The 19,904-nt window shown below is 44.8% G+C and overlaps 1 protein-coding gene across 1 annotated transcript in view; it reads left to right on the top strand.

Annotated features, from left to right (window-relative positions):
- LOC104053398 (alpha-2-macroglobulin-like protein 1) overlaps nucleotides 1-19,904 on the top strand; it is a 50,116-nt gene that overhangs the window by 11,595 nt on the left and 18,617 nt on the right. Inside the window, 16 exon segments of the mRNA XM_064441099.1 lie at nucleotides 334-386; nucleotides 1,080-1,100; nucleotides 1,501-1,566; nucleotides 3,991-4,142; nucleotides 5,820-6,040; nucleotides 7,706-7,886; nucleotides 13,173-13,356; nucleotides 14,395-14,557; nucleotides 14,901-14,953; nucleotides 15,820-15,837; nucleotides 16,346-16,505; nucleotides 17,104-17,188; nucleotides 18,007-18,121; nucleotides 18,456-18,570; nucleotides 18,989-19,098; nucleotides 19,576-19,743. Coding sequence (XP_064297169.1) covers nucleotides 334-386; nucleotides 1,080-1,100; nucleotides 1,501-1,566; nucleotides 3,991-4,142; nucleotides 5,820-6,040; nucleotides 7,706-7,886; nucleotides 13,173-13,356; nucleotides 14,395-14,557; nucleotides 14,901-14,953; nucleotides 15,820-15,837; nucleotides 16,346-16,505; nucleotides 17,104-17,188; nucleotides 18,007-18,121; nucleotides 18,456-18,570; nucleotides 18,989-19,098; nucleotides 19,576-19,743 — 1,865 coding nt within the window.

The raw sequence follows: 19,904 nt of genomic DNA, 5'->3' as shown, positions 1-19,904 counted from the left end.
TGCAAGATAATGTGAACTAAAGGATACTTCAGCTGCTTCCTGCAAACAAATCCAGTCTCTTATCTCTTTCTGACTGTTCATAAGTTCATGTCTTAGGGGCTTTCCTCTTTCAGCATTTTTTAGGCTCACATTCTCATATTCTTTATGTGTATTTCTTCTCAGTCTATATCCTCAGGGCCCCGTTATGCCCTCAGATCTTCCCATAGACATAATGCCTATGGGAATGCCCTGAAAGGACACCGCCAACCTTGGAGTATGGGCTGGGTAGGGGTGGAGTGGGCTGTGCCTGAAGGTTGTGTTCTCAAGCATTTCTTTTGCTTTTTTCCATTGCAGTACAGTCTCAAAATGTCACTTTGAACAGCATAAAAATGCCTTTGAATGATGAGGTGAGGAATGTAAAGGAGAAAACGTGGGGAGGATAGTATGAGGAAATGTAAACAGGGGACATAGGCGGGGCTTATGTAGGGGTGCAGCTCTCTGCTTTTGATCTTGCCCTTGAGTATTTTATTCTTTAGGAACTACAAATTGAGCATTCCTGAGCAGCAGCAGAAATTCATAATCAAACCCATGTAAAGCCTCAGATGCTTTCTGTAGACCTACCCCTGGAGGTAACCCAGCTCAGACCCTGTTCTAACCTGGAGCTGGATTACTTCGAAGGACTGCCAGCCCCAACCTTACACTACTCCAGCTCAGCTCCTTCCTTTCAACCCAAAGAAACACTCCAGGGAATCGAGTGAGTCCCTAGAAAATAGTTAGAGATCTGCACAAAAATCCATGGAGTCCCTGCTAGCAGAATGAAAGAAAGCAGTTTGAGCTGACCTTCCAGATGTGGATGTTGGATATCTTCTGCAGGCTGATCGAATGTAAACAACAGTGGCAGCAAATATGGGGGAAAAGGTCCTTAAATGGATGTGTTCAATCCTCCTGAGGTTTGTGAATGGTGAGCTGAATCCTCATGACTATGAGGGTTTGATTGCTGCAGTAACCAGTCCTAAGCCCTTATGCCGCCACTGTATTCCAAAAAAAAAAAGGTTCCAAGGAGCTAATGAGAAATCTGTTTGTTATGTTTTTTCTTCTAGTACTCACTGGTGGAGCTGAAGGTGAGTAGGAAATGCCTTTGTTTTTCATTATTCTTACTCCAAACTAGAGGATGAAGTAGAGCCTTTTTGTGCGTCTGCAGTGGGGCAGTGGCTGACCTGTCCAGGCTGGGAAGCTGTCTGCTGGAAAGTAGCATTTTTTGAACTGTGAAGTAGTCATCTACTGGAGGATCACCCAGAGTTCTCTCTTGTCCTGTGAAGGGACAAGGACATGAGAGAATGCCCTAGTCTTGAAAGGTCTCCTTCATCTCACTGGAGATGCTTTCTGCCTGTTTGGAGCTTTGTTCTACTTTCTAGGTAGGCCAGAAAGACAAATTGCTCAGCTCTGTCTCCTCTCAGGCTTATCTTAAGAGTAGATATTTGTTGAACTTGTGCATGGTTTTCTTAGACTTTTTTTCTGCAGATGAGTTCCACAGACCGAGACAAAAAGATACTGAAGGATCAAGTGACAACCTTACTAAAGGAGACTGTGAGCACACAATCCAAATGAACTCTTATCACCAATAGCACTGGTGTGGCTGGGTTCACTCTGGGTACAGCTGCCTGGAATAACAGTGAAGTTTCTGTGGAGCTGAGCTTCTGTCTTCTGTTAGCATTTGAAGGTAGGATTCTCTTTGCTATATCTTGTAGTTCCCATTTTATTTTTAGGAGGATCTCAAGAGTCTCTTATTCTAAATAGACCTAGTGCAGTTTTGTTTTCTCTATGCTCTGAAAAAGTTCTGGGAAGTCCCTGACAGTGTGGCTTCTGTGACTTGTTTATTCATAACCTTGGTAGTTCCAAAGATGTGTTTGAGACAAGTCTGTGTTTTCCTGTGTGTGAATCCTTACCACTCCATAGTGACACCTGTCCGTTGTTGTGTGTCTGACTATGAGTAAATTCAGACCCAAGTCACAGATTTGTTTCTGGATGTCTTTAGTCCAGCCAAGTGATTTGATTGCCTGCATGTGCAGAGGTACTGCTAAAGTTTTAACAGACAAGAATTGGCTCTGTGTTGTTGAAAAAGCAAGCTAGTCTTGTTGGATTCCAGCCATATCTATGGGTAAATCCAGCATCTATTTTTCATGCTGCCAATCTTTAGAGATAAATAGCTTATTTGAAGACTTCTGGTATGGGTACTCATGAAGCTGTTATCTTTGTTTCATGTGTCCCATAATGCATCCTGCTGCATTTTCGTATTGGCATGCGAGTAACCCGTGTAGCTGAATGCAGAGTGTAGGGCTTGTCAGATCTTGTTGGTCTGTAACAATGGCAGTATGCTGCCTCTGAAAATGGCTAATACCACAAGCTGTGGAAGAAATGGAAATGAAAATGTAAATAAATAAGGGACAACTGGGCGTTAATTCCTTGGGAGCCATTTCTGCCTTGGTGAAAGCAGCTGATATTTAGTGTCAGCATAAAAACAACTTGTACCCACGTGCTGCAGATATTTCTGTTGCTGTATATATTATAACATATTATTTTATAACATGTAACATATAATTAATATTTGATGCTAAGGGAGGAGAGATCTAATCTATTTTAGAAGCACTTATATCTGGGCTAGTCACTTTGTGTTCCCTGGAGAGCTAATGGTGAAAGATAAGCTACTACTGGGTGCTGTGTGTCTGACTGTCTCTGGAGGGTTATCTTCAGACTTGAGTCATCTCACCCTAGAAAAGTTCTGTGAGTGTCTCTCCCTACTAATTGTAAAGGGAACCTAAAGAATTAGTGTTGATGAATATGCTTAAAGATGGCCAAGATAAATGTTAGTCTTAATGTCAGATTTTTATAGGCATTAGTGGTGTGGTCTAACTGCTCTGGGATCTGTATTATAGTGAAGCCTTGTAGTGCTTTGGGGTCTTTTGGGAATAACTGATCTATGTACATCTCAGCACAGGACTACCACTTAAACTGAAAGGCAACTTAGAGGCACTGTTGTGCTTGAGCCATGCTGGTGCTACTCAGCAAAGGGCACATTGCACCTGAAATCATGGAGCTCTGTCTGAATAGCTGCATGTTTGTCTGTATTTCCTTTTCAGGAGAGATTTGCAAATGAGGATGCTGTGCATGAGTTGGGGACAATTGGTCCATACTACCACAGCAGCTATTTGCACCTGCGACTATAGTACAGCACCACCAAGAGTTACCTCAAAGCTAGGGCCTGTATTGGGTTCTGGCCTGTGCCAAGGAGTGGGAGGTCCGGGTGGATTATGATACTGACCCTGTGGACCTCCTCTTCTTTGTGAGCACCCTGTGGTCATAGTGGGTGGAGGGCCTGTGTGTGTTGGAGTGAGGCAGTGGTGGCTGAAATCAAGATGCTGTGGGTGATGGCAAAACTGGTCTTGATTGTAGTGTCTGTTGTCTGTTCTTAGCACATGCAGCCCTGGAATGATCATTAGATACAATCAACTGTTCTCCTGTTTCATAGCATTCCTCCACCCCTTCCCACTGTTGGTTCCCCTTTTCTTCCAGACATAGTAACTAGCTGTAACATTTGAATTTACTTTTAAAATATACTGGGTGCTTTTCTCTTCTGCTTTACCTTCTTGCTGTCTGATCTCATTGTATCTTTCCTGGCACTAGTAGAGTGTGAAGGGATGGAGAATAGTTTGAGAGGTGAGTTCTCAGCTGAACATGTGCTGTGCTGCTTTTCCAGATGATGGGAATGACAGGTTTGTTGTGATGGTCAGAAACTCATTGACCTCAAGAAGGATGTTGGAAGTCACTTCCAAAGTAAAGGAGGCTGTGCCCTGTTGAGTGCAGGGACACCTCAAAATTAGAGTGGGTAACTGAGGAAGGACTCTGTCTCTAGGAGGGAATAGTGTTAGATCTAGTTGATTAGACTTGCACTTCCTCCTCGTTTTCCCTAGATCTGAAGGTCTCTTTCTCCATCTCTCTCTCCTTCTCCTCCAGCTTTGCTCCCAGCCCCTCACTGGGTGGCTCACACCATGTTCTCTGGTGGAGGCCTTTTTGCTGACAGCAGAATTGAAGGTGTCCCTGTACTTCAGTATTCAGGTGAGGCTTACACTGAAGCAGACTGAGGAAGTAAGAGAGGTGCAGAAAGGGTAGGAAAGAATGAGACAGACATTATCTCTCTTGGATTGTACAGAGAGCTCTGCTGAAGCAGTGGAAGAACTACAGTCAAGCCACTACCTCTGACAGGTTTCTCCTGCTCCCCGGCCACTTTGTCCCTGTTGGAGCCTGCTGCTGTAGGTCACATTGGGGTTTCACAACAGCAAGGTATGCCAGGGGCAACTGTGATCCTTCAGCTGAGGGCAGCTCCCACCTGGCTGTGTGCTGTGTGCGCTGTGGACCAGAGTGTGCTTCTCCCAAGGCCAGAGGATGAGCTCCGCAACAGCAGCCTGAGTGGCTTGCTGCAACAGGCAGTGAGGCTGCAGGATAGGGAAGAAGGACAGAAAAACTGCTGAGTTGTAGAAAGAGCTGAGCTGATGAATGGACAGCAGGTCCCAGTGGTGGGAAAAGAGCTGGGGTCAGAACTGCAACATTTGAGATCAACTGATGCAGGCTGAAGTGCTATAAATTATTTGATTAAATACGCTTAAGTGAACAAATAAGAAGCCTTTAGTTAAACTATTTAATCTTTTTTTCAGGCTGGAAACCAGTATACACTAAGCAAATATTGTCTACATTGCCTTTTAAACCTATTTTTGCTATCTAGAAATGTGTGCTATGGACATGCATGTTTAATCAGCCCTGTCACGTTAATGTTTTAGGGTCTTCACTTTTATCAGTTTTTCATTATGAGAATATAACAAGATAAGTATCAGGTTCTGTTTCTCAATTCATTCCAGTAATAACTTCATGGAAGCTGAATTCAATTAATGCACAAATCCCTCAGCACTTAAAATATGTCATTAAATAAAGCTACTTTAGGTGTTTTGGATTCATGGAAAGTAAGCTTGTCTAAACATATTTGACATTTACATGGATTCAATTTAAACAAAGCAAGATTTATCTCTCAAAAAATAATTAACTGATTGATTTTTTTTCCTCCTGTTCTTCTGGTCACTGTGTTCCTCAGTGTTTCAAAAATCATAGAGTTTAGCTCCTCACAGCTAGTTCCTGTTTGCAGATAGGAAGGGCAAAAGCAATTTCCATGCTTTTGCAGTCCCAAAGGCTCCTTCAGTTTGAATTAAGCTAGTCATTACTTTGAACCAGGTGAATAAACAGAAAAAAACCGGAGCATTTGTTCTAAGTGCTGAGCTCCTTTGTGAATCCCAGGTCTCTATTCCTTGTGTTTATTTCCAGGAGTACCCATGGCTTTCCCTCTCCCCAGACAATCCACAGATAAAGCAAGTCACACCCTATCAGTTTTTCCCCCTGAGACCTGGATCTGGGACCTGATCCCCACTGGCTGAGTCCAGCTTAAATTGTTAGGTGTCATTTGGGGACTGCTTCTTTGGACACAGCACCCCTGTCTGTGAAAGGTTAATATTTCTGGAGGAAACATCTGCTTGGCGTTGAGCGTTGGGGTTTCAACTTGGCCCTGGTTATGAGTCACTGTGCAGCCCTGAGCAAGTCCATTCCCTTTCTACACTTCAGTTTCTTAGAGGGTGATGTAGCTGGTCTGTCTTCTCTTCAGCATTGCTAAACTTGAAAAAGCACAGATGGAAGTGCTACAAGTAATCTTAGTATTTATCCTCAGAGATTTTTTTTTAAATTTATTTGTTTTTTAAATGGGCATCCTCTTTCCTTTATCCTGGGATCTGGTTTCTTTTCAGGGGCTCAGGAGAGAAGAAAGTTCGAGTCATCACCCCTAATACTATAACAGAATGGAAAGCCAACATGTTTTGTGTCTTGGGCAATGATGGCTTTGAGATCTCTCCCACAGTAGGACTGATGGCCTTCAATCCTTTCTTTGTGGGTCTGGCCTTACCATATTCTATGATTCCGGGAGAGTCATTTGTGCTGAAAGCTGCTATGTTCAGCTGCTTGAAAAAGTGTATTTAGGTAAGTTCTCTCTTCAGTACAGTAAAGAACAAGTCTTCCTAAACTCTCCTTCGCTACTTAGGTAGACCTGACTGTTGGTAGCCTGTTTTCCTGTCTCAGACTCTCTCTTCTAGGCTAACAGTCTCCATGACCAAATGCTTCCTGAGAGCCAGGCAGTACACCTGCATAGGTGACAAGATCATCCAAATGGCTGGGAAGCAGATGGCTGGGAAGCAGCAAGACAATGGCTGCTGTGCAAATATGGGGCAGCTCTTCCCCATGGCCACAGATGTGCAGCCAAGAGGCCTGCCCTTGCTTACTAGTCTCTCTCCATGGCAGGTGTAAATTTGGCAAGGGGCTGTGTTTGCTTATGTCTACATACTAAGGGAATAATAAATAGCGACATGGGATATGGGATAACTCTTGATGGGTATTTCTCTGAACACCCTAATTCTGCTCTTCCATGTGACAAGCAGGATATGAGAAGTGACTGTATTTGCTTCTCCTCAGAAGCAAGTTCAGGAACCCTTTAGAAGAAAGACCTATAGAATCTTACAATAATATAGGTTGGAAAAGACCCTTAAGTTCATCAAGTTCAACCATAAACCTAACACTGTCAAGTCCACCACTAAACCATGTCCCTAAGTGCCACATTTCCATGTCTTTTAAATACCTCTAGGGATGGTGACTCAACCACTTCCCTGGGCAGCCTGTTCCAATGCTTGACAACCCTTTTGGTGAAGAAATTTTTCCTGATATCCAGTCTAAACCTCTCCTGGTGTATCTGTGCTGTGTATGGGAACTCTGTGAGCCATGGCTTCACAGCAAGGGGAAGCTCAGCATAAGGCTGATGATGAACTCTAGGACTTTATCTCTCCACCTCTTCCTCCTTCTTCTGACTTTTCTAGAAGGGAAGAAAAGTGGTCTGGAACCAATAGGGTCCAAGCAGCTTCTGGCCAGAGTGCCTGCAAACACAAGAACTGGGAGATCCCCTGCTTGGCTGTGGTACTGGTGTGTTGCCCTCTAGATTCCTGGCTGGAGTCATTCCTGGAACCACAGCATGAGACCCAGACGTTGCCCAGCTTTCTGCACATATAGCCAGAACAATATATGTTATGGTGTAAATCGTCTCACTGCTCCCTATGGAATACAAATGTGCTTAATTGCTGTAGAGTGCCCCACAGCTATTTAAACAGCTAGGTGAGTACTCCACCTAGCTCAACCCCATAACACTGTGTGGTGTAACATGTCCTCAGAGTAGGTACAGAGACAGAAATTTTAGAGCTACCTTTAGCACCCCTGAAGTCTTCCTGGTATTTAGCAGATAGGCCCCTTTACAGCTATCACACCTTCCTTCAAATTGTTATCTCTGGTTGAGTCTGGATGCTGGATGGAATAGCTGGTGTCTCTGCTATAGGGAGCAAATGTTTTCACCTTCTCTATGTGCAGTAAAACAAGGAGATAGAATCAGAGCAGAACTGTGGGGTGGGAGAAGAAAATAAGCTCAGAGAGGAGAAAAGAGCTTTGTTAAATAGAGACTATCCCCCTGACTGAGCAAACCAGTGTCCGGGAAGGGAACTACCCTGTGTGGCAGGTCCCTTCCCTCCAAGTGCCTGGACATTATGGCTCTACTCCTCTGTGAACTGGCAAACTGCTTACTGTGTCCTAACCTGTACAGCTCAGCAAAGAAAGGCTAATGAAGATAGCAGAGGAAAGGGAGGGAAGCAAGAGAACGGACTGAAGAGATTGCCAGAAGAAGAAGAATAATCTCTGATACCTTTCCTCAAAAGGAATAAATCTTCCCTGTCACTTTCTTCATGCAACCTCCAGAAAGACAGCACACCTGTGTATCTGGCTATGTGTATGTGTGTCATCAAAATAGCTGGTGCAGACAGAGCAGCATTGTGAATTGTGTCTAACACTGAATATTTGTTTTACATTGATGCTTCTTCCACACTCCTTTTAATTTTAAACTTCTGAGCCTGTGTTCAGTAATTGTGGGCAGGTCTCTGTCACTTGCTGCATGGTTCATCTCCAGTTGTATGCTCAGTCCTACATTAAATGGAGAAGGAACAGTCACAAGATTTTTAGGAAATATCCTAACTTTGAGTGTAGCCTCCTGTTCATGTCTGGCAGTGTCCAAGGTATTCCACAAAGGTCAGCTTTTTGCAGCTGCTGCAATGTCTCAGGTCAGTTTATTAGAACTATTTCCATACAAAATTAGTTTTGTTTTGTCCTTCTGCCAAGAAGGAGCTCCTTGGGTGTAATCAAAGTTGCTACTTAATTGAGAAAGTAAGTGGCTTTGCCAAAATTAAGAATCTCACATAACACCTGACAAATGGGTCCACAAATGTTTTACGTGTGACTGAAGCTTCACCACAATTATTCTGGTGGAACTTGCTTTATCTGGGACCCCAAACTTTACCACCAGGTTATGGTTGGGGTTTGATTCTTTAATACTAGAGATTATTCCTAAGCCACAGCATTCAGATCTGGAAGTCTTTGTGGCTATTGTTGAGCTGATTTACCTACTTGTAAACAGTTTTCAACTTCCATAAGTGCTTGTCTACTTAGTGGCTAGATTTGAATTTACAAGTGTGTTGGTTTAGACTGGGGTAGGGTTAATTTTTCGATAGTAGCTAGTTTGGGGCTATGTTTTGGATTTGTGCTGAAAACTGTTGATAATACAGGGATGTTTTCATTATTGCTGAGCAGTGCTCACACAGAGTCAAGGCCTTTTCTGCTCCTCACACCACCCACCAGTGAGTAGGCTGGGGGTATACAAGAAGCTGGGAGGGAACACAGCTGGGACAGCTGACCCCAACTCACCAAAGATATAGTCCATACCATATGATGTCATGCTCAGCATATAAAGCTTGGGGAAGAGGAAGGAAGGGGGACACGTTTGGAGTTATGGTGTTTGTCTTCCCAAGTAACCATTACATGTGATGGAGCCCTGCTTTCCTTGAGATGGCTGAACACCTGCCTGCCGGTGGGAAGCAGTGAATGAATTCCTGTTTTGCTTTGCTTTTGTGCGCGGCTTTTGCTTTACCTATTAAACTGGCTTTATCCCAACCCATAAGTTATCTCACTTTTACTCTTCTGATTCTCTCCCACATCCCACTGGAGTGAGCGAGCACCTGTGTGGCACTTAGTTGCCAGTTGGGGTTAAACCATGACAAGTCAGGATGTAATTCAGAGAAGGGCCAAGAAGGTTCAGAAGATAATAGGTGCTTTTCAGGATTGTGTGGAAATAGGCTGCAGTAGCTATTTCTGCCCTTTTGTGATTCTGTATGCAAAGCTGCAGGTTTCAGAGTTCGCATCTGTTCTTTGGAGAGATATTCATGGCTTGCCCATGGTTCAAGAGTCGTCTTATGAAGGTTTCCAAACACCCTTGGGCATAGTTCCATAATTCTCCAAAGCTTAATTCCAGTTAACAAATTTAAAGCCTACAATCTAAAGGCTTGCACTAGATTTCTGGGCAAAAATCTCAGAAGATCTGTGGTTCTTTGAATGATCTTGGTATAGGAGCCAAGCACTGAGAGGCATAGAACAGTTTACATTATGTTGCCTTCAAGCTTTCTGACCCAATCAGTTCCTGCTCCTGCTGTGTTTGTCCAGCTGTGTTCTCAATTCCTTGCTTGGCTTTGGTGCAGTGGAAAAATTCTGCTGTCAAAGCAGCAGAAAGTGGGTGCAGCAGTCTACCTTGGCATCGTGGAGAGATTATTTTTGAGATTACTTTTGCATTATGTTATGGATGCTGGTCAGGTTGCAGAAACATTATGGCCTCACAGATTTTTATGAACCTTGCATGGACTGTGAAATATCCTTAATGCAAAAGTGTACTTCGCTATCATAATACAAGGATATCAAACCCCATTGTCTTTGAAGATGCTACACAGTAGTTATAGAGTGTGTGTATGTGTATGTAAGAGGAGAGCTGGAAATATCAGTGATTAGGAACATGAGGTTTGTGATTGAAAAGGAAAGAATGCAACAACGGAGGTGGCCCTAGGCCTGTATGAAGCTGGTGATGAGTGACTAGAGGAGAATGATGAATGATTCAGCTGATGAATTACTCTGAACTACAGGCTCTCTAACAGATGTGATTCTTTAAAGAAACTGATGACTTCGTCCTCTCTGCACAGTCTCCTGTCAAAGTGCTCAGCAGACATCAGTGCTTCTCCAGTAATTTCCTCATACAGACAATTGATACTATTGTGTTTTTGTTTTCTTCAAAGATATTAAAACATTGGAGTGATTTCCAAGGTGCCATTGCTCCTGGTCCTCATTCTGAACCATGGAAGATGTCTTCTGTGATCATAGGTGTGACCTTCACTAAGTCATCTCTTCTTCCTTTTAATTTTTGATTCAAGTTGTCTGTGGAGAACAATTATCTATATGATTTTGCATTGTCAGTATGTACTGTATCCTTTGCTCCACCTGAACAGTGTGTTTTCAGAAGGGGTAGATCCCTTATTCCCCATGGGTCTCTTGACTCAGCATTTATATCACAAAGGCCTTCTCTGAGTCCATTTAGAGGAAGAAACTGCAGAACTAGAAACTGTGCACAGCCTTGCTGTGCTTTCTCTGTTTCAGAGACTTTGTTTGGGTCTATGACACCTGTGCAGCTGTCAGTCGCTGCCTTCAATGCAGATTCTTCAAATGTATGTCCCTGTGACCAAGACCCAGGTTTGCCAAAGCGAAGCAAGGAAGAGAGAACACACCTGGGCAAACATGGTGGGAGGAGCACAGTGGGACAGGGTCAGAGAGATCTGCCCAGTGCTGGCCTCGGTGGGTGCAGCTCCTGTCAGAAGCCTGCCAGTAGCTGGACCTCTCTGGCTATGGTTTATTGATTTATGACAGATCTGGCTAGTGCTTTCTTTAGGAAAATCTCAGGTTTTAGGCAAAAATTTATAAATTTGCCTGCTATTCTCAGTAACATGACCTTTCTTCACAAGGAGACAAGAATGAGGAGAATGTGTCCATCAAAACAAAAAGTGTCCAGCCTTCCTTGCCTAGGAGCCTAACACTGATCTAGAAAAACTCAGAGCTGATTTCTGAAATCAGTTGGGATATCTGGCCTCTGGCTGGTTATCTCAATCAGTTGAGCAGCAAAATATTTACTTGAGACAAAAGCAATGCTAGCACTAACAGCTCCTGTGCATAATGTATAGCCCTCATGATGCATGCTTGTTCTAGGGTGGCCCAGTGACAGAGGTAAAATGGAGATCAGTCTTCCCAACCCTATCTGGAAAAAGAGTATGCAGAGCCTTGGGAACAGGGATCCCAAGTTAGCTGGAAATTTCTGGGCATCCTGGAACCTGGTTTTGACAGACAAAGAGATCCTAACTGTCTGCTTGAGTAACACCATGTTGGCACCCAGATATGGAGAGCTTAGGCTGCATCAGCACTGTTAAACAGTGCTGGGAAATATTTCCAAGCACAGAACTGTAGCTGTCTGTATTATTAGGACAGTCCCGGGTACACTTAAGCCTGGGCTAACTAATGCTGTCTCACACAAGTCTCAAATGTAGTTTGTGAGCTAATGCAGTCTGTGTACTGCTCACAATAGGCAGTGTACATGGTGACCATGCTTTTCTGGAGGCCAGGCTGGTTAAACAGCACAATTGTCTACCCTTCTGTACAGGTTGTCATCAGGGCTAGAAAATGTCCCATATGTTTAATTTGTGAGTTTTAATGACACTCAGGTTCAAAAACAGAACCAAAAAGCTGTACCCCTGTACCCTAGACCTTTCAGACCCAGATGTGAACAATGAGGAAGTGTAACCAGTTCCTGAGGCCCCTCCCTGCAGATGATGCCATTGGTAATGGGTGTTGCAGGGAGCTGGTGGAGACCTCTGTTGGCTAATATATATTTCCATTTTCCTTATTGTATACAGGGAAGGAAAAGGCAAACTCATTAGCTTATTAGTGGTTGCTGGCTGGTGGTAGTGTTGCTACAGTGTTTCCTTATGTACATGCAAGGATTTGCTCCCATTCTCAAGCCAAAGAGACTAAGGAGATCCACATCCCCATAATCTGATCCAGATATACTGAGCCTCTGTCCTGAATGACAACAGTGCCTGCTGTGTGCTGGGGTAAACTCTTGCTGCTGGCTGCACAGCAGCAATCCATCTCCAGCTGAAACAAAGGGACACCAGTGACAAGTGATCAGGACCTGGCCTGGGTCACTGATCAGCAAAGTTCTTACTGTTTTTTTTTTCTATGAGAAGTCCATTTGGTCAGATGTCTCCATGGCAGCCTTGCAGGAGGGGATATTCTGGACTGGTGGATGGCAGCCAAAGCAGCTGCTATTGGCTATGGGGCACTTGGCATAGGACACCCATCCCTACTGCTGCCTGCGTATAAGATCAGAAGAGAGGAAGAGGTGAGGAGAGGCTGGCTTCTCCTTTCACCCCGCCTCTTCATTTAGGCTGTGCTAGAAAGAAATTGCACCCCTAAAAACAGCCTCAGTGATTTCAGAGGAAGAGGACCATTGGAGATTGAGCAGCAAGAGCCCCCAAGATGAGGAGAGCCATCCTCCTGAGCCTTCTGTTCCACATGGCAGCTGCTTTTCACCAACTGTGAGTGATGCTGAACTTCTGGTTTGATCTCTTTCATGAAGGCATCAGTCTAGGTAGATGGCCCACATTCCATGCTGTCAGCTTTTGTGATTCCTGCTCTATCAGATCACCCAAAAGGGTAGCTGAGTCATTTACTTTGCCTCCCATGCATTAGATTGAGTCGTTTTTGAGGGGCTTCCAAGTCAGACCTTAGGCCCAGGGGTGTTTGCTTCTCCAGTTGCCATGGCAGATCAAATCACTGGCATCTAGACTGTAAGATTGTAAGGCCACTTCTTCTGAAGACCGCAAGGGATGTTCTTGGGGAGTGCAAGAGATGACTGAAGTAAGGGCATTGAAAAAGATTATAGGGCTGTACTTCATCTAATCAAGCGGAAACTATTTCTTAAATTATCAGTTGAGCAATCACTTTGCTGGGTTCACTGTTGCTTTTGAATATTGACTGCAGCCATGGCACATTGCTGAGGAATTCTGCAGTAGTGGGCCACTGCAAGGAAGCTCTTTTGCATCTCTGACCCTCAACCTGATGCCATCTCTGATGTCTTCTTTCCCCTGCCCCAGACATTACCTGGTGGTGATCCCTGCAGATCTCTGCTACCCATCCACCCAAGTTGCCTGCCTCCATATCACCTGTTATGAAGCAAAGCTCCAAGTGAATCTGGTCCTGGAGCGCTCTGTAGGACGTGAGCTTTTAGTGCAAGAAACCATCCAGAAGGAGAAGACTTTCATGTGCACTAAGTTCTTGGTGAGCCACCCTAGGCAAGTGCATCACTGATTTTCCCTTCAGGAGCTGTAAATTCCTTGTGTTACTCCCTAACCAGGGATGATGTGGACAAGGTCTACTTTGCCTTGGAGTGAGCCTGCTAGGGAAGGAGTGGATAGTGCCAGCACAGTGTATCTGTAGTCAACACCAAATTCCCCTTCTGAATCTAATTTTTTTAATTGAATTCACATTTGTTAAAATCTACCACACTTCTGGATACATAAGAACAACACACCTGTTTCCTTCTCTTCCAACCCAGATCAGATGAAGCAGATTTAGCTCTTCTCTGAAGAACTTGTACAGCTCCACAGCTAAAGCTTGGGTAAATGGTGGTTTGCATGACATACAGCAGTTCCTGTAGGACCTGAAGTCAGGCAGCAACTCAGCTCTTAGGAGCTACTGAAGAGCAGTTGAATGGAAATGGATGTGCTTGTAATTTTTAAACAGCATCTTAGAGCTGATTCATTGTTGGTGAGAATTTAGCTAAGATCTAGAATAAGGCAGACATGCTTAAATGGTATCCCTTCTATTACACAGTATATTCTGTGCTGAGGCTGCTGGGGTCTTTGGCTGCTGGAGGCAGGAAGACCCTCTGGTTGTCTTTTCTAATCTGGCTTTCTTACTTCTACATGCTATGTGGTTCTGAAGGCCTAGCATTTGAAGCTATGTTACAGTTCGATCTCTCTCCTTTGATTCTCTGCTATCACCTCCCACCTTTCTGGCATCTACCCATCTTCCTGACCAAGTCTGAAGACTCAGAGGTGTCAGGCACCTGCTTGTCACCAGAGACAAAATTATTTAACCAGTGGGAAAAGGACAGGTTCCATGACATGCAGGGCCTCCTGCTGCCATGTAGGACTGAGTGAGATCTGGATGTGATTGGGATCCAGATATTGGAGGGGATGTCCTGGAACAGGTGGAGGGGAGCTGGTTAGTTCTTCCACTTCTCTCTCAATTCCTGCTCAAGGCCCCCAGAAGATTAACAGGAGGCTGTGTGCTCTCCTCTCTCTGTCTGTGTAGGTTGCACCCCCAGCTGATGGCACAGAGGAGATTGCCACTGTCAAACTGATCATCACAGGTGATGGGGTCAGTATTGAGGAGAAGAAAAAGGTCCTGATCCGCAAAGCCAGCAGTGGCACCTTCATCCAAACAGACAAGCCCATCTATCAACCAGGGCAGACAGGTGAGATCTGCAAATGGGAGCGACTGTGGGCCCTAGGGTTTCTGCTGGTAACACCATATGGAACGCCTGCGATTGCTTGAAATTCATGGACAGCCCTAGCAGAAGGCTTTGCGACAATGACTCTCGTTGATGTCATGTTTTCAGTGGCTGTAAAGTCCAACTTGTGGTGACTGTGAAGTTGCACGAAGCAGTAGGTTGTTGTTGGTATCTTACATGCAGGAATGTCCGTGTCAGATGTCATAAATGCATATAGAATGAAGACAGGAGCTGGGGAAACAGAGCAGCGGTCTGTAGGGAAGAACTGAGATCTGATTAATATTTTCCCTGATTTCCTTGCCTTCAGTGAAATTTCGCATTGTGACTCTGGATGAGGAATTTATTCCAGTCAACGATTCGGTAAGCCAGCCCTGGGGGGCTGTGGAAAAGGCTGCCTTGTTCCATGTGTGGATTCTACTTCCTTTCTACCCTGCTTATCTGCCAAAGCTCCAACTTCTCCACATTCATCCCTGGGCCAGGCTTGATGAGTGTCCGGTGAATAGTAATTCGAGTGAAAGCTGGTAACTCATGAAGATGGCAGAGGTGTACGTGCCTCTTGCTCATCTTGGTGAAATGGTCATGCACGTACAAGCATGGGACATACTGATGCTTGATATGATGGTATCATGTGGGAGTGAATAGTTTGCAAATCAGGTTTTCCTGGATGTGTGGTGGGGAGGGGTGCTCTTAACCTGGCTGCTACAAGTTTGAACATGGGAAATTCTGATTAGACCTTAGGACAAACTTTTTTATTGTGACCACGGCCAAATATTGAAACAGGTACCCGGAGAAGGCATCCGTGGAGATGTTCAAAACTTGGCTGGAGAAGGCTATGAGCACTCTGGTCTAAGACACACTTCAGCAGGGTGTTGGACTAGATGAGCTCCAGAGGTTCCTTCCAAACTATGTTATCCTATACCTCCGTAACCCCCTTAAGACTGGTGAGTCAGAGCTAGGGATGTTTGGGTAGTGAGTTTTCCTCATGAAGGACTCTGCCAGGAAGTCATTAGCAGGTGGCTTTTCTTTTCCCTTTCTCCAGACTTTACTGTAATGGACCCACCCAGTATTTCTCCTTTTTGGTGACGTTTGTTTTACTTCATATTGTTGTCAGCACTCTAAATTTCCAGTTGCCGCCCCTCAAAGAGGGCTCTCCGCCTGAAGTATTTTGTGGGTGTTGCTGGCATGTGTTTCTGTCTTCTAATGTTTTTGCCTTTTTCTCCTCCCAGATTTCCCTGTTTCTTCAGGTGAGTGATTCTGAAATCTAGTGTTACAGTAATGTTGATGGCAGCTGCTTCACTGGGCTATTCATATTCAGTACCTGGTAGATTTTACAGACCTCTGAGTGGAATAGTAGAACTTCAAGATTTCTTAACCTAACATACGCCTTACAGCTTCTTTTTTAGGCAATTACTTGAGGTTATGCTCCCAGTTACTTCAGTAGAAATCTGAGTTGTTCTAGACTTGCAAGAGTATAGGCAGACCAGCTTAGACCTTTATGAAAAAAGTTAGAACTATGAAGGATCTTTTCTTGAGATCAGAATTTAGGTAGGTGTAAAAGGAGACTCAGATGCTGGGAGCAGAATCTTAGCATTATAATGTCTTCAAAATTTCTTGACTAGTCTATGACCAAACATCATTCCTTAGTTATAGAATCCAGTAGTCTGCAGCAATGAAATCCTGAAGCTTGATTTCTATGGCGTGTGGATCAGTGAGATACTGGAACAACTGTGTCTTCCTTTCTTGTGGGTGTAGGACCCTAAGAACAACCGGATAGAGCAGTGGCTGGATGTGGTCCCCCAAGACGGCATTGCAGATCTGACTTTCCAGCTAAGTGATGAGCCTCTTCTGGGGACATATGTCATCAATGTAACCAATGCGAAAGCGTATGGCAGCTTCTCCGTTGGGGAGTATGGTATGAGTATGTGCAGGATGTGTCTGAGCTGCAGAGAGGACCTTGCACTCTTGATCCAGGAAGCTGGATGTTTATTCCATGATAACCATGCTGGGATAAAATTGGAAAAGTAATAGCATCTGTCATGGAAAAGAGTCTGAGCTGAGGCTCAGGAGAGAGACTGCTATGGGACCTAGGGTCAGTGTGTGAGAGGAATGTTGTGCATGGCCCTAGACATTTAACATAGCTGATTCTTGCATCAGACAAAACAAGGTCATTTAGGATGGGCTTTTCCAGAGGGCATGAAGTCCAGTGACATCCCACCTCTCTTTCGTCCCCTAATTAACTGTGCTGGGAGGCTAATCTTCTCTCAGTGCAAATAGCTGTCAGAAGTGCAGGGACGTGGGCATGTTTGTGTTTTAATTTGGGAAGGAGCAATCAACCAAGGACTATACACAAATCTGTTAAAGAAACAATGGAAATCTTCCCTTTCAACTTTTCACCACCTTCCTTCTCCATTTCCTGGCTCTTGTTCCACCACAGTATATCTTCGTGTTGATTCTCTGCAGAGGCTGCCCCCGGCCAGTGTTTCCTACAGTTGTCTGTTTTTTCCTTCCAGTGCTGTCAAAATTTGAAGTGATCTTTGAGGTGCCAAATCGGATTTATGCACTAGATAAAACCTTCCCGCTCCGGATATGTGGCAGGTGAGGATTCTGCTTGGAGGCATGACCCTGTGTTAATTTTTGGCCTGATGAGCACAAGATGGCTAGGTAAACATGAGTATCTCAGGGGAAATTTACTACACTTCAGTTACTGGAAGCCAAAATCTTCCACTGCAGCTGTTTGCACTCTGATTCAACACGAAACATCCCTATAACTATCCTTCTGGTACTCTAATGCCCCTTTTCTAAAAACACTCCACAAGTCTCTACACACAAAACCTGGGGGAACAACCTACCCTTTGACAAGTAGCCATTTGTGAGGCAGAACATGGCAGATGTTTGGTGTTCAGAACAAATTCATGGGAGATGAAGGGAAGCTTTTCCAGATTATGCTCTAGTGGAAACTGGAGAGGCAAAAATGAATTGCCCCAGGTACAGTCCAAGAACAATGCTAGGGTTAACAGCCTCACGTAAAGGTGCTTTCTTAATGAAGGGCACTTTCTTAATCACCTATGTTTCTGCTCATAAGATGATGTATGCCTTTAGCATATCCTGGGGTTATTGCAGGTGATGCTGATGTAAAGTGCAGAGCTCTGTGCTGAGTCAGTGCCTCCAACACTCTGGTTTCCCAGAATACATTAGTTTGGCACTAATTATGTCACAGAGCCCTTGATCTCTCACCACTGCAGTGCACTAGCCTGACCCTGCTACTGGGACAGCGCTCCTGGGCCTGCTGAATGGCTGCCACTCTTGTGCTATATTGTTAATATCAATGAATAAGCGGTCTCTGGGGCTATGCAAAGCAAGCCCTGTGTTCTCTCACTGTATGTGAATGTCTCTCTCTTTCCCTGCTTCCCCAGATACACCTATGGGAAAGGCATCCAGGGGATGGTTCATGTGAGCCTTTGTCAGATGATAGCCCCATTCCTGCCCAGTGCTTCGAAACCTGATCTCTGTCAGGAATTCAACAACCAGGTGAGATGCTTAGCAGGAGCAGAGCCATATTCAGAGAGTTAGTGCTCAGCCCCAGGGTAATGCAAGGCTGCTGGAGGCTTTAATTGAAATAATAGTGATGTTAACCCGTGGTTTTGGCTGCTTGGCTAGTGGTCTACCAGTGCTGCCTCTTAGTAACTGTGCCTGGTGTCTATGAGTGGGTGTGCATTGCGTGCCTGCTCCACATCCTGGACTGCTATGTCAAAAGGCAAGCTCCCTAAGAGCAGGGATTTTGCACTGCTGTTTCTGCACCATTTGGGTAACTTCTAACATAAGTGCCTTGCTCAGACCTTGTTTCCTGTCCCTGTACTTTCAGACAGACAAGACGGGTTGCTTCTTCACAAATGTGAGTCTGTCCTCATTCAGTCGAGACTTTCGGTACTATCAGGACAGCATAGTTGCAGAGGCCTCGATGGTAGAGGATGGCACAGGTAACTCTGAAAACATCCCTGGTAGCTGGGAAGAGGCACGTGAAGATGCACTAATCTTACCCAGAGCACTGGAGACTTTCAGGCTAGCAAGGGCTCTGAGCTTTCTGAACCTGTTGGGGCCTGCCATGTAACCTCACAAATAGAGACAGAGCCACCAGTTCCTGACAGCGTGACACACTCACTCTGAGTGACTGTGGTCTCAGGTGCTGAAACTTAGGGACCTCTCTAAGGGTTAGAAGTAAGTGGGAGGAAGACTAGATATCCAGAGTCCTGGGCAGATCATCTCTCTGGTATGAAATGTGTGTGCAGCTGAACATGTGCATCAGTATTACCAGCGGGTCACTCTGCAGAGAAATTTTTGAGGGGTGCTGGCTTCCTTGCTCCCTCCCTTATGTTTTTGTCTGCTGCTTTCATTCAGAGATACATGTCAATGCTTCCCACAAATTACTCATCTCCAAGATTGGCGGGATGGCCTTGTTTGATGATGTGAATTCTTACTACCATGCTGGAGAGATGTACAGGGGGAAGGTAATTCTCAGTTACAGTCCTATGGAGGGGAGAGCGTGCACAGTGCCTTCACAACAACTGTTAGCCAGCATCTTGTCCAACCTCACCTCCAGCCAGGGGCTTGGGAGGTCATGAATGATGCCCAGAGACAAAACTCTTGAATTATCAGAAGTGAGAACACCACCCAAGACTGACATTCGCCAAATAAGCCTTGAGTATTAGCAGCTATGGGGATCCATATGTGGGGTGCAACCCAAACATTTGGAATTTCAGCAGCCAGGAGGCCTTCTGCTGTGAAGGTGTAGAGAGCATGTGGGTGAATGAACATGGTTGTACAAGTGATAATAGGAGGTCACCACTAGCAGTGCTGATAATATTGTTAGTGACTGGAAGGTTGACCTTGCTGTCTTTGGAAATGCTGCTCCTGACTTGGAGAAGCAGAATCTTCTGTCCACTGATTAGACTCTTCTGCACTTCTTTTGCTCACCACGTTCTCAGATTAAAGTCATTGACTACCAAGGCAAGGCACTGAAGCACAAAAAAGTCCTCCTTGTAGTAAGCTGTGGCGAGCAGCAATTTAAGCAGAAGTACATCACTGGGGACTCTGGGACAGCTTCATTTAGCCTGAACACAACTGCTTGGAACAGCACCTCAGCCTCCCTGGAGGTAAGTGAGGAAGGGTCTGTCTTTTTGGCAGGGGTACGCATGTATCTCAGAGCTATTTACTGCCCCACAGATGTCTCCCCGATTCCTTCCTGAAGGACAGTAATTCAAACCTGAAACAACTCAGCATGTTGTAGATTTTGGCTCCCTCTCATAGCTTATTC

Source organism: Phalacrocorax carbo, chromosome 1 (assembly GCF_963921805.1).
Source record: "Phalacrocorax carbo chromosome 1, bPhaCar2.1, whole genome shotgun sequence".
NCBI lineage: Eukaryota > Metazoa > Chordata > Aves > Suliformes > Phalacrocoracidae > Phalacrocorax > Phalacrocorax carbo.
Note: the sequence above shows the minus strand (reverse complement) of the source record. Positions and strands in the feature narration are given on the sequence as shown.